The sequence below is a fragment of the Vipera berus genome (assembly GCF_964194415.1).
Source record: "Vipera berus genome assembly, chromosome: 5".
NCBI classification, from domain to species: Eukaryota; Metazoa; Chordata; class Lepidosauria; order Squamata; family Viperidae; genus Vipera; species Vipera berus.
The window spans coordinates 38,151,288-38,164,940 of NC_138207.1; the positions used below are offsets into that span (position 1 = coordinate 38,151,288).

General features: G+C 37.4%; 1 protein-coding gene across 1 annotated transcript in view; it reads left to right on the top strand.

Annotated features, from left to right (window-relative positions):
* The window catches only part of CROCC2 (ciliary rootlet coiled-coil, rootletin family member 2), a gene marked incomplete at its 5' end in the record, with an annotated part of 111,184 nt that overhangs the window by 39,508 nt on the left and 58,023 nt on the right, over nt 1-13,653 (top strand). The window contains 3 exons of the mRNA XM_081329888.1: nt 561-707; nt 5,603-5,833; nt 6,506-6,699. Of these exons, the coding sequence (XP_081186014.1) occupies nt 561-707; nt 5,603-5,833; nt 6,506-6,699 (572 nt within the window). The remainder of the gene's footprint in view (nt 1-560; nt 708-5,602; nt 5,834-6,505; nt 6,700-13,653) is intronic.

A 13,653-nucleotide genomic window follows, 5' to 3' on the forward strand; every position in this document is an offset into this window, starting at 1 on the left:
CAGTTAAATCTGAGTAGCATTGAATAGGGAATGGCCTGGTCAGAATTACATTTTTAAAATGTAATATTTTAATAAGGTCCTTGATCTTTATGTTAATAATTTTGTATAACCTTTATTTTAACCAACATCTGATCAAACAACTAGCACTCAAAAAGTATGCATTTTCTCTCAGGAATCCATGCATTGTATCGAAGAGAGCAATCCAGATAGGTCTAGACCAGGGGTAGGCAACCTCGGCTCTTTTATGACTCATGGACTTCAACTCCCAGAATTCCTGAGTCAGCTGACTCAGGAATTCTGCGAGTTGAAGTCCATGAGTCATAAAAGAGCCGAGGTTGCCTACCCCTGGTCTAGACAGAGACAGTGAAGTAAATATGCATTCAGAATTAAAGAATTATTTATCATGTCCTTCAAATAGATGGAGATTTTTGTATTACCAATTAACTAGTCATTAAAAACTAGTTGCCATGCTTACAGTTTATCCAAATAGTAAAAATGGTAAGGTTTGCTGACTTTGTGAGTGTAGTCTAATCTGAATATGCCTACAATTTCCACCTCAGGTTGAAGCCAGCAACACTGAGCTTGAACTCTCCATACACAAGATGAAATCAGAAGATGCTGAACTAAGGGATTCGTTAGCCAGGATGGGAGCTCTGAATGAAGGACTAGCAAATGACAAAATCAAACTAAACCACATCATCCTACAGGTAACAAGATACTACAGTAATTGTGCTATTGTCAGGTGTGAAGAATCAGGACCAGTTCCAGTTGAGATTATTTATTGCTCATGCCTATACACAAGAAACTTAGTCAACTAACAGTCAGCACTAAACTGACTGGGTAAGGCACTAGGTAAGAGTTAACAGAATTCAAGAAGGATGGGACTTGGACCCCCTATGGGAACATAACAACTCCAGGCTGATTCCTCTCTTGACTCTGCCCCCAGGCTCTGCTTCTCTTTCTTCTACAGCTATGAACAGACCTTAGCAAAGAGCAGTAATTGTACACATCAGCTTGTTTGCACTTATGAATAACAACTTTCAAGTGTTAAAGATATAAATATTGAATGAAAACTACTAACAGATTTGTAGATTGAAAATAAACATATTAATTGCACTTTATTCAAGAGAAAGGGCATAGTTACAGTATATTCTTCAAGATAATAATAAAGAATACAGAATACAGAAAAGCGAGATACTGCAACAAAACAAAAGCAAAACAGAAAAATTATCATAAGGAGGAACTTTCAATAGCTCCCCTTTTCCCTTTCTTTTCATAGGCCCTGTTTCTAATCACTACATAAATATTTGCACTTTTCTTGAAATACTGGAGATTGTTATTTACATTTGTTTAAACCATTTTATTTGATATTTTTATAATTGATCTCATACTTCTTTTTTCTTTAAAATGTCCCAAATGTCTAAACCTGCCTTTTTGTACATTATAGAAAAGGGAGCAATTCCTGTATGAATTTAGTTAAATAAATATATAGAATGAGCTCTGCTATTGCTTCATATTCTCTGACTTTAATCTCCCATTCTTGTATTATTGGCAGGTTTTCACTTTTCTAATATTGTAGCAAATTGGTTCTGGTCACTGCCAGTACATATCTCATAGATTATGATACTTTTTGTTTATGCTCTTTGGAATTATTCCTAGTAAAAGTATGTGGTTTTAGTTAAAATTCTATTTTTTTAAAAAAAAACCATAAAGTTTTAGTGTTATTTCCTTCCAGTATTTTGGACACACATACAACACAAACACACAAAGAAAAAACCAATGCATATAGTAGAATGTGCCATATATATATTATTGTATTTCCCACATTGATTATAGTTAGATTCAGTGGTGGGATTCAGCCAGTTTGCACCAGTTTGGCAGAACCGGTAGCTAATTTTTTTGTTGCCCAGGCCCAGATTGGGCTTCTGGAAGCAGCATCCACATAGAGAACCGGTTGTTCACATATTTGAATCCCACCACTGGTTAGATTTGCCCATTTTGGGAATCATTGACAGGGCTTTTAACTATTATAAAACATTTTGTACCAATTGTTCCTAAAATTGTAACTTGGAGTCAATTTTATTGATTTTTCTATAGTTCTTCCCATTGTTACAATGTAATTATGTCTTTGATATTTCACATTCCATTTTACCATGCTGTTTATAATTTATTTTATCTCTGTATCATATATAAAAAAAACTTTCTAGAAGAGTCCCAATAGATATTGATCTTGTATGTTTCAAAATTTAATGTTTCAAATTCTGCTACCTTTTTTGAGGTGCCTCCTTCTTCCCCAAGATCACTAAGCACATTAACCATGGTAAGTTTTTACCTTCATTAAGCAAGTCTTGCTTCGTCTCGGCAGTAATATGATTTCTGAATCCAGATAAACCACATTAGCAGACATGATGTTTTACAGATAATATACAGCCCGGTCAATGATTCCAAAGATGGACAAATTGTACCATAATCAATGTGAGAAATGCAATAATAAATAGAACATTCTACCATGTGCATTGCTGTGTGTGATACACACACACACATGTATGCTAATAGGGAAATCATCAGTCTTATGGTCAGAAAGTTCCAATTTTTTTAGCAGACTTTCTCTCATAATATTTTTTAGTTGCTGCGGCGGCAGCAGCAGCATTTCTTTCTTTATATTATTCATCTCTATGAAGTCCATTGACTAAACTGTTTCCTTCTAAAATTAATATTCTGTTATTTGGATATTTTATCCATGTTATTATCCATAATAGACAATTTACTTGACAATATAGTTTGATCTTAGAAAAAAACGTCTACTACTACCTTTTCAATCTTGTAAGATTTTGAATCTTACTCTTGTTTATTCTCCATTCCATATGAATCTGTTAGTTATTCATTTTCATTCCTACAAAATTTTATCTGAAATTTGAACTGCTGCAAAAGCTTGCAGAGAATGAGCCATTTGTGATAGTTGCTGTTTGACATTGCTATATAACAATGTTTTTAATTGTTCTCCTGAATTCATTTTGTCTTGGGCCTCTACATATAGTCACTTGTTTTGTGAGATAGGCAGCTATATAAATTTGACAAATAAATAAAATTTATATAATTTCTAGGTCAGAGCGAGAGAGAGAGAGAGAAACTAGCCCAAAGTCACTGATGTGGATTTCTGCATAACTAGAACTCACAGTCTCTCAGTCTCTAACTTGGTTCATTAACAGCCACACCAAACAAATTAAATTACTGCAAATGTTTTTAAAATTATAAATTATATTGTGGATTGCTCCTAGCAAGATCACAGGAGATGAAATTAAAAAGTTTATTTTTTTAATGATGTGGCTTCAATTATATGCACATGCATGGCACACCTACCTACACTATGTCCATTGAAGTAACTTCATTAAAGCAATGACAAATAGGAATAGTTTAAAACCCTGTGTAGTGATCCCACTGTTGTATCTGCAATAATAATAACAATAACAATAATAATAACAACAACAACAACAACAACAATAATAATTGCAATGGAGTTTGGCTTGAACAAATGTGCCACACTTACTCTCAAACAAGCAAAAATAGTGAAAACTGAAGGAATAAAGATGCCCCACGAAAATAACATTAAGATCTGCAAGAAATATCATTTGCCTGTAAGCAAGAAGTGGTGGGACCATAAAATAGAGAAAGTCATAGAAAATGATAAAGTTAAACTGCTCTGGGACTTCAGAATTCAAACAGACAAGCACCTGCAACATAACACCCCGGACTTAACAATTGTCGATAAGAAAGACAAAAAAGTCTGGATAATGGATGTGGCAGTGCCTGGAGACAGCAGAATAGACAAGAAAGAACTGGAGAAGATAACAAAATACAAAGTCCTACAAATAGAAATAGAAATAGACTGTGGCAAAGGCAAGCAAGGGTAGTACCACTAGTAATAGGTGCCTGGAGCACAAAACAACTGGAGCACCACTTGAACACCATTGGCATTGACAAATTCACCATTAGTCAGTTACAAAAGGCGGCCTTACTAGGAACTGCTTCCATCCTGTGGTGATATCTGTAATACCATCAAACAACCACATCTGCCTGTCCCAGCTCCTTGGTAAGGACTTGATAGGTAGACAAAAATGCCAAATCCAGTCTGAACATCTGGCTGACTGTGCGATGAATATAATAATAATAATAATAATAATAATAATAATAATAATAATAATAATTAATAATAATAATAATAATAATAATAATAGTAATAATAATAATAATAGTAGTAATAATAATAATAATAATAATAATAATAATAATAATAATAATAATAAATGTGAGTGCAGCAAAATCGTGCAAACTGATTACAAAGCTAGACATGACCAAGTTGCTAAACTAATCCACTGGGCATTGTGTAAAAAATACGACTTGCCTGTGTCCAAAAAGTTGTGGGAACATAGGGTGGAAAAAGTTGTCGAGAATGAGAGGATGAAGATCTTGTGGGACTTCTGAATACAGACAGATCGCCATTTGGAACACAACATGCCAGATATTGCAGTTATAGAGAACCGAAACGTACAGCTGATTGATATCACTGTACCAGGAGATGCCAGAGTTGAAGAAAAAGAACTGGAAAAATTTATGAAATACCGCAACCTGGCCATCAAAACTGCACGATTATGGATGAAACGTGTAACAGTCATACCCATTGTCATCGGGGCAATGGGAACTATGTCCAAAAACTTTGCAATATACATCAAGAAATTGCAGCTTCCTGCAATAACTCCAGCAAAGCTACAAAAATCTATGCTACTCGGAACATCTTACATTTTAAGGAGATACTTGGTTGATACCTAGGATGCTGGCAGCAACCTGTATCAACCATTAGTGCCAGTCAATTTGAGTGTTCAATTGACTGAGTTTCATGTTTTATGAATAAAAGTTTTATAATAATAATATGGATATTAATTACATACATCTCAATTGGCTCTTAGGATTGCAAGCTGGAGAACTGCAGATGGCTGGAAATGTGCAAGTCTGTCTGTAAAATTTAAATCAAATTTTGCCTAAAATGTTTTTCAGCACAAATGCCAAATGTATATTGACTAGCATGCACAATCAAACCATCAATATTTCTGTCCTGTTGTTATTTTCCATTTGACACTTGCACATTTGGTAGAAATTTGTCAATATAAAAACACAGAACTAGGTAAGCAGACAAACAACCTGACTTGTAAGAGAAGGCAAGGGAGAAAAGTGTGTTTGTGTGTTTGTCTGTCTGTCTGTCTGTCTGCCTCTCTCTCTCTCTCTCTCTCTCTCTCTCTCTCTCTCTCTCTCTCTCTGTGTGTGTGTGTGTGTGTGTGTGTGTGTACACCAATATATATCTACATAGATGCATATCTGTGTAAGATTTTTGATTCCTGATTCAGTGGTCTATGCTTATAAAGTTGCTAATTTATTCTCAAAGGCAGTTTGGAACTTACAAATAAAGTTACTGCAAGATTACAATATTTCTGCATCATTCCCTTTTGCTGGCTGACTACAATTTAAGCCTGCCATTTATGTTCCTATCCACCTTCTGTCCTCCCACTTCTAGAACTTGTACATCCCTGTGTTTCCTCTTACTGTGTAGCTTGAAGATGAGAAGAGCAAGCTGGTAGGGAGGAAGCAGGAGCTGGAGCAAGAGCAAGTGGTTTGGCGAGAACAGCTTGCACTCTTTGAAAAGGAGCAGATGCACATGAGGGCAGAGAAACAAGAGTTGGAGCAGAGTTGCCAAGCCACCGAAGAGAAAGGGGAAATGCTGGAAGGAGAAATAGCCTTACTGCGAAGGGAAAGAGTCCAGCTACAGGACCAAATGATGCAGGTATGAAAAGATGAGGAGGCCTTTTATCACAGCAAAGTACAGTATGTACATCAGAATCAACTGGGATCAACTTGCTTGTTCTGATTTAGACTTTTGCATTTAGCTGGATAACTCTGGAAAGATGACAAGCAAAGCTTGGTAAACAACTAGACAAACTTACATTCTATAGCAAAAAGAAAATGAATTTATGCAAATCACCCAAACTTATTGTAGTTTTTGTTTTCTTGATTGCTAACATTATGGGGAGAGTACGTTAATCTATAACTTTGCATCCCTACCACCAAGGACACTTTTTTTTCCCTGTCTTTATATTCTGGCATGTTAGGTATATGGAATAGTATTAGGATCCGAGGATTGCTATGTGACAAGGATATAAATAGATCTGTAAAACTCCTAAAGGCTGTAAATGTTAACATATAAAGGATTTGTTTTAATAATAGTTTCTGTGAGGGAATCCAGAAGTTTTCATAGAAGACTTGCACTCAAAGTTGTAGTAGCACAATGAACACAGGGGTGAAAGAAGATTGTTTTTAAGAAAAAAATTAATGGATCATTTTATTAATTACATTTATATCTTTTTTTCTTTAGAGCTTTTGACTTTTTAATAAATTCTTCAGCTCCTGTTACTAGTGTCTGTCTCTCTGATGCATGTTTTTATCTATATTCTACCAGCTGAATAGCCAGAAACAAACTCTAGGTGAGCAACTGGCCCAGAGCCACAGAGAGATCGAAATGCAGACTGGTTCACTCATCCGTGTGCTACAAGAGAAGGAAGACATAGCTAAGGAAAAGGCACAGCTGGCTGTGGAGCTCACTGCAATGCAGAGACAGAAGAAGTTGTTAACAGAAGAGATGGACACTCTCAGGTAATGATTATCTCTGATGATACAATGGGACATGAAACAGTACAGTGACCTGGAGTTAAATGCATGCAAATTCTGAATGAACATTAGAAAAAATTTCTTAACAGTAAAAACAGTTATAGATTGGAATCGATTACCAAGGGAAGTGGAAGTCTCCCTTTTATTTATTTATTTATTTATTTATTTATTTATTTATTTATTTATTTATTTATTTATTTATTTATTTATTTGGTTTATATACCGCCCTATTCCCAAAGGACTCAGGGCGGTTTACAAGGCAAAATTTAAAAACAATCCAATATAAAATTAAAATAAAATTAAATTAAGTCTAGCCGCAAAAATTAAATCACAATTTAAAAACATTAAACCCCTCAGTCCAGACCAGATAGCTCAAAGAGCCAGGTTTTTAGGTCCCGGCGAAATGAACGAAGGTCGGGGGCAGTCCAGAGTTCCGTTGGCAGTTGATTCCATAGGGCAGGCACGCCCACAGAGAACGCCTTCCCCCTGTGGATCGCCCATCGGCAATCCTTGACCGGCGGTACCCTGAGGAGGCCCTCCCTGTGGGAGCGCACAGGACGATGGGAAATTGACGCTGGCAGCAGGTGTTTTAATGAATATATTTAAGCAGAGCCAGTGTTTTTTTTCTAAAAAAAGGTGCCGGAACTCTCATCTTGGCGGGCACAGGAGGCGGGGGTGGGTGGGGTGAGGCGGCGCTGCTGCGGTCACGGGTGTGAGGGGTGTTGGCAGCAGGCTCCCCACCAGGCTAGTGCTGTGGGAGCAGCAGGGCCCGCTCTATATGGCGGGGCTGCACGGGGCGCGCAGTGGAGGCGGTGTGGGCCAGGCGATGCAGGGTGGCCACTTATGCACGCAGGGTGAGGCAACGGTGGCACAGGTCCAACACCAGGTATGCCACCAGCCTGGCTGACACGGGTGAGCACAAGGATGGAGTGCACATGAACTCCGCAGAACCCACCTCCCATCCTTGTCCTCTCTTACTTACCTAGTTGAGATGGTGTAGTTGGGCAGCAGGGAGGGATGCAAAGTTCCTGCCTACTTGCTTTCACTGCAGACAACTAGCCCGTGCAACGTTTGCTAGCCAGGTCTTTTGGTGCGCTCAGCAGCAATTCCTATTGGCTTTCGAAAGCCAATAGGCTTTTGAAAGCCAATAGAGGGAGTAGCATAGCTTGTGCAAAAGCTTTTTTTGTGTGTGCAAAAAAAGGTGCCGGAACTCCATTCTGAGCGTTCTATGAGAAAAAAGCCCTGCTTTTATGTTTTAATCTTATGATTTTAAATATATATATTTTTCTATTGTAAATTGCCCCAATATGTAGTTCCCATATTCAAAAAAGGGAAAAAAATAGATCCAGGAAACTACAGACCTATCAGCCTGACCTCAATACCTGGGAAGATTCTGGAAAAGATAATCAAACAACAAATCAGCGAACACCTAGATGCAAACAAAGTTATCACTAAAAGCCAACATGGGTTTGTCAAAAACAGATCATTGCATTATTTGACCAAGTGACAAAACAAGTGGACCAGAGGAATGCTGTAGATATAATTTACTTGGACTTCAGTAAGGCATTTGATAAAGTAGATCACGAACTACTACTTAATAAGATAAAAATGTGGGTTAGATAGCATTACCACCAGATGGATTCGTAGCTGGCTGACAGGCCGTACTCAGCATGTAACTGCATCTACATGGAAGGAAGTGTGTAGTGGGGTGACCCAGGGCTCTGTTCTGGGCCCAGTGCTCTTCAACATCTTCATCAACGATTTGGATGAGGGGATAGATGGGGAACTCATCAAATTTGCAGACGACACCAAGCTGGCAGGAATAGCCAATACTCCAGAAGATAGGCTTAAGATACAGGAGGATCTGGACGGACTTGAACACTGGGTGCTATCTAGCAAAATGAAATTCAGTTGTGAAAAAAGTAAGGCTCTACATTTAGGCAAGAAAAATCAAATGCACAGCTATAGTATAGGTGGTACCTTGCTCAATAGTAGTAACTGTGAGAGAGATCTCGGAGTCCTAGTGGACAATCACTTAAATATGAGCCAGCAGTGTGCTGCAGCTGCCAAAAAAGCCAACACAGTGCTAGGCTGCATTAACAGAGGGATAGAATCAAGATCACATGAAGTACTAATAGCACTTTACAATGCCTTGGTAAGGCCACACCTGGAATACTGCATCCAGTTTTGGTCACCATGATGTAAAAAAGAAGTTGAGACTCTAGAAAAAGTACAGAGAAGAGCAACAAAGATGATTGGGTGACTGGAGGCTAAAACATATAGGGAACGGTTGCTGGAATTGGGTATGTGTAGTTTAATGAAGAGAAGGGTGAGGGGTGACATGATAGCAGTGTTCCAATATCTCAGGGGCTGCCACAAAGAAGAGGGAGTCAACCTATTCTCCAAAGCACAAAGGACAAGAAGCAACGGATGGAAACTAGTCAAGGAGAGAAGCAACCTAGAACAAAGGAGAAATTTCCTGACAGTTAGAACAATTAACCAGTGGAACAACCTGCCTCCAGAGGTGGTGAATGCTCCGACACTGGAAGTTTTTAAGAAGAGACTGGCCAGCCATTTGTCTGAAATGGTATAAGGTTTCTTGCCTGAGCAGGGGGTTGGACTAGATGACCTCCAAGATCCCTTCCAACTTATTATTATTATTATTAAACCTCGCCATGTGGATTGCATACAAATATTATATAATTGGTAAATAAAGGTAGAACATATGTTAAATATACATCAAATGATAATATGCTTCCCTACAAAGTCAATTCTTGCTCAATGACAGACCAAGGAGTTAACTCAGAAAGGCAAGAGGAAAATCTAGAAGAGATCTGTGCAACTTGTAGAAGGGAAAGGCCCACACTGATAAATTAAAAAATCTTTGTGGTCTGCAAAGGAATGCTGGTGGGCTAATCAATGATTTGGTGACTAGAGGAGCATCTACAGTGTTGGAGCTTGTGGTCATGGTAAGCCATGGAGGCACTAGGCAACATGACTTTCAGGGCAGTGGTGGTGATTTTATTACTTTTTTTTAAAAAAAAGTCTGTGCTCTGTCCAAGGGTGCTTGGTAGGCTTCATGTACAGGCCTGGTCTAGAATTTATTTTGGAGCATTCAACTATCAAGAGCAGGCATGTCAAACTCATTTTGTTTGAGGCAACTTCTTATAAAAGAATTGCCATTAATTTGTTTTAATAAAATAATTTAAATCAATTTTTCACTTGATCTCAAATTAAATGAATTATATTGGTTGACAATGAGATTTTTTTTTAGTACAATTGCCAAATGCAATAAACTGGTTTTAGGTATATGTTACTGGAAGGAAAAAGCAATCTCTGCTGTGTTACTGATCCCAGAGAAGCATTTGCATGTATGCAGGTATCCTTAGGGCGCCATAGTTATGGATGAGAAATATTGGTTGCAAAGTTGGCATTTCTGGATGTAATACAGATATTTTGGACTTATTTTTGTTTCTTTGCATGTTTGATATTTTTAAAAAGGCATATGCTACTGACTACACTTATGCACATATGTAACATCTTTTGCTAGGATACATGATCACTGCTTGTCCAAAATTTTAATATACAGATAATATCACCAGAAATTATTTTAGCCTTTTTAATAAATGTTGTTATTGATGTTTAGCTTACCAGGGAAAACATCATATATTGTTATGTATATACTAGGTTAATTATTTAAAGACTGAAGTGCAACATAACTAGATTCTAAATAATCTATTTTTCAAAACACACAACAGTCCAAACAGTAAAAGTAAAGTCCAAATTAAGAATATTTCATTCTTAAGACTTTTTTAGATTCAAAATAGTTTTCAAGAGTGTATGAAAGATACTATTTTTTTTTCTAAAATCCGCTAAATTAAACATATTACATTGAGAAAAATGTTTCTCATTTCTTTCCTGTTACCTTTGATTTCATTGCAGAGATGTTAACATAAGAAATAGATTATTTTGTTATCTAGTTTTACCTTCCAAAAGACAGAAACAGATGAAATATGTGAGGTTCTTTCCTGTTGGCTTTTTTGAATTAGCTGTTTTAGATTCTAAAAGTTTAGATCCTAAAGAAGTAATCCTGTAAATAATTTTAATGTCCTCCTCTAGTGCAGGATCTTTTATGACTCAAGGTCTTCAACTGCCAGAATTCCTGAGCCAGCATGGCTCAGCTTGGAAACCTCTCCCTTTCCCCTCAACATGGCTGGCTCAGGATTTCTGGGAGTTGAAGTCCATGAGTCATAAAAAAGAACCAAGATTGCTAGCCCTGCAATAGGCTTAGGAAAGCCAATAAGGGAACTGGGTTGTTTTTTCCTGCAAAAAAAGATGCCGGAATGCCGTTCTGAGCGTTCTATGAGGAAAAAAAGCCCTGAGCAGAGCAGCCACTTATCAGGAATACTTTAATTTGGATCTAAATCACTCCTTTAAATTCTATGATTTGATGATTCCCTAACAGTAACATTGTGGATTAATTTAAAGCTTAAGTTAACTTAATGATTCAGTTATGACTGGCCTCACATGAGATTATGTTACTTTTATCAGGTAAGATTTGCTCTATACTTGCTTAAACACATGAGTTTTTTTATTTTTTTTATTTTTTTAATTTTTATTACATTTATATCCCGCCCTTCTCCGAAGACTCAGGGCGGCTTACAAGCTTAGCAGTAGCCTTCATTCTATGTATATGCCTGCTTGTTAGGGCTTTCACACACACCCCAAGCGGCATTATTACAAAGTCAGCTTATTGCCCCCAACAATCTGGGTCCTCATTTAAGTTCCAAACTTAAAACAGAGATCAAATGTTCAAATGAATACAGGCTATAGAGAAGTACCTCATAATATATTAAATGAGACGGGAAAGCTGAAGATTTTTTCCAGTTTCTTGTAAATGTATTCTGTCATAACTACATCCCTGAATCATATTTATTCATTATTTTACCAAGTTCCTGAGGAGCCAATTAAAAGAAAGTTTTGTGGTTTTACCATCACACAGAAAATTAATACTTACAGGTTTTTTTCCTGATCTAAATTGGATAGCTTTACTAATAATAATAATAATAATAATAATAATAATAATAATAATAATAATAATAATAATAAAGTTGGAAGGGACCTTGGAGGTCATCTAGTCCAACCCCCTGCTCAGGCAGGAAACCTTATACCATTTCAGGCAAATGGCTGGCCAGTCTCTTCTTAAAAACCTCCAGCGTTGGAGCATTCACCACCTCTGGAGGCAGGTTGTTCCACTGGTTAATTGTTCTAACTGTCAGGAAGTTTCTCCTTAGTTCTAGGTTGCTTCTCTCCTTGACTAGTTTCCATCCGTTGCTTCTTGTCCTGCCTTCAGGTGCTTTGGAGAATAGCTTCACTCCCTCTTCTTTGTGGCAGCCCCTGAGATATTGGAACACTGCTATCATGTCACCCCTCACTCTTCTCTTCGTTAAACTACACATACCCAATTCCAGCAACCGTTCCCTATATGTTTTAGCCTCCAGCCCCCTAATCATCTTTGTTGCTCTTCTCTGTACTTTTTCTAGAGTCTCAACTTCTTTTTTACATCATGGTGACCAAAACTGGATGCAGTATTCCAGGTGTGGCCTTACCAAGGCATTGTAAAGTGCTATTAGTACTTCATGTGATCTTGATTCTATCCCTCTGTTAATGCAGCCTAGCACTGTGTTGCCTTTTTTGGCAGCTGCAGCACACTGCTGGCTCATATTGAAGTGATTGTCTACTAAGACTCCGAGATCCCTCTCACAGTTACTACTATTGAGCAAGGTACCACCTATACTATACCTATGCATTTGATTTTTCCTGCCTAAGTGTAGAACCTTACTTTTTTCACCATTGAATTTCATTTTGTTGCATTCTCTATCAATTTGGATTAGGCTGCTTGTCTCCCAAGATCATCCAAACCTTTAAAGGACACTGTTGTCCTAGCAAATGAATTATTTACTAATTGGTGGCTTTAACTAACTCAAACCTGGGTGGTGGAGGGTGTTTTGGTTCTTACTTGACCAACAGAAGAAGAGAATGGTCTGAAATGGTATACAGGTATGGTTTCCTGCTTGAGCAGGGGATTGAACTAGAAGATCTCCAAGGTCGCTTCCAACTCTGTTTTTTTATTATTCTGTTATTCTATTAACAAGGCTCTTCTCCTTGGCTTATATCTCCAATTGTCCAATTTGCTGTTTCTATCCTTTTTTTTGGCTCTGCCTTGCTGCTACTGATTCTTCACATTCCACAGAAGCATGCTTGTTTGTATATTAATAATTATAATAATGCCTCTAGTTTTCCTTGCTTTAGCCACCCCAGTGTGATGAATGGGTCAGCTGGGACACAAAAGTCAATTATGGAAGAGAATAGGAGAACTGTAGTTCAAAGTAAGATCTATACACAAATGTAGCTGTGCTTAAGACCTACTTCAAGAGAATTATTAGTTCTTGAACAGACTTTGCTTTCAGATTGACTGCTCCAGCTCCTACTGTTGGCAAAGCTGGATTTCTCAATGCTCTCTAAACTATTGGTGTCCTATGTCAGATATTTATAAATGATTATAAAACTGTGCTTGCTAATTTCTCATCTTGGTTAATTTCTTGTCTGTCACTGTTATCACATAGCTCCTGCAAATCCATTTCTAAAATCTCAGTGAAATAATGGTTAGTTCTGTATCGATTAATATGTCTGTAGTGATTGAAAAACTAAAGGAAATCTGAATAAACATAGTGATTTTCAACTTTTTCCTCATTACCAAGGCTTATGTTTTACAATTGTTTTAGCAGACCGTGGTATCTAGCCAACATTGTCAAGTATGGGTTTAAATGCTAAGCAAGGTCAGGCCAGGTTAATATTTAGATGAGAGAACATCAGAGAAGCCCGGGCTATAGGCTAAACTGAGAAGTAAGAAAAAAAATCTTAAAAGAAAGCAATGGC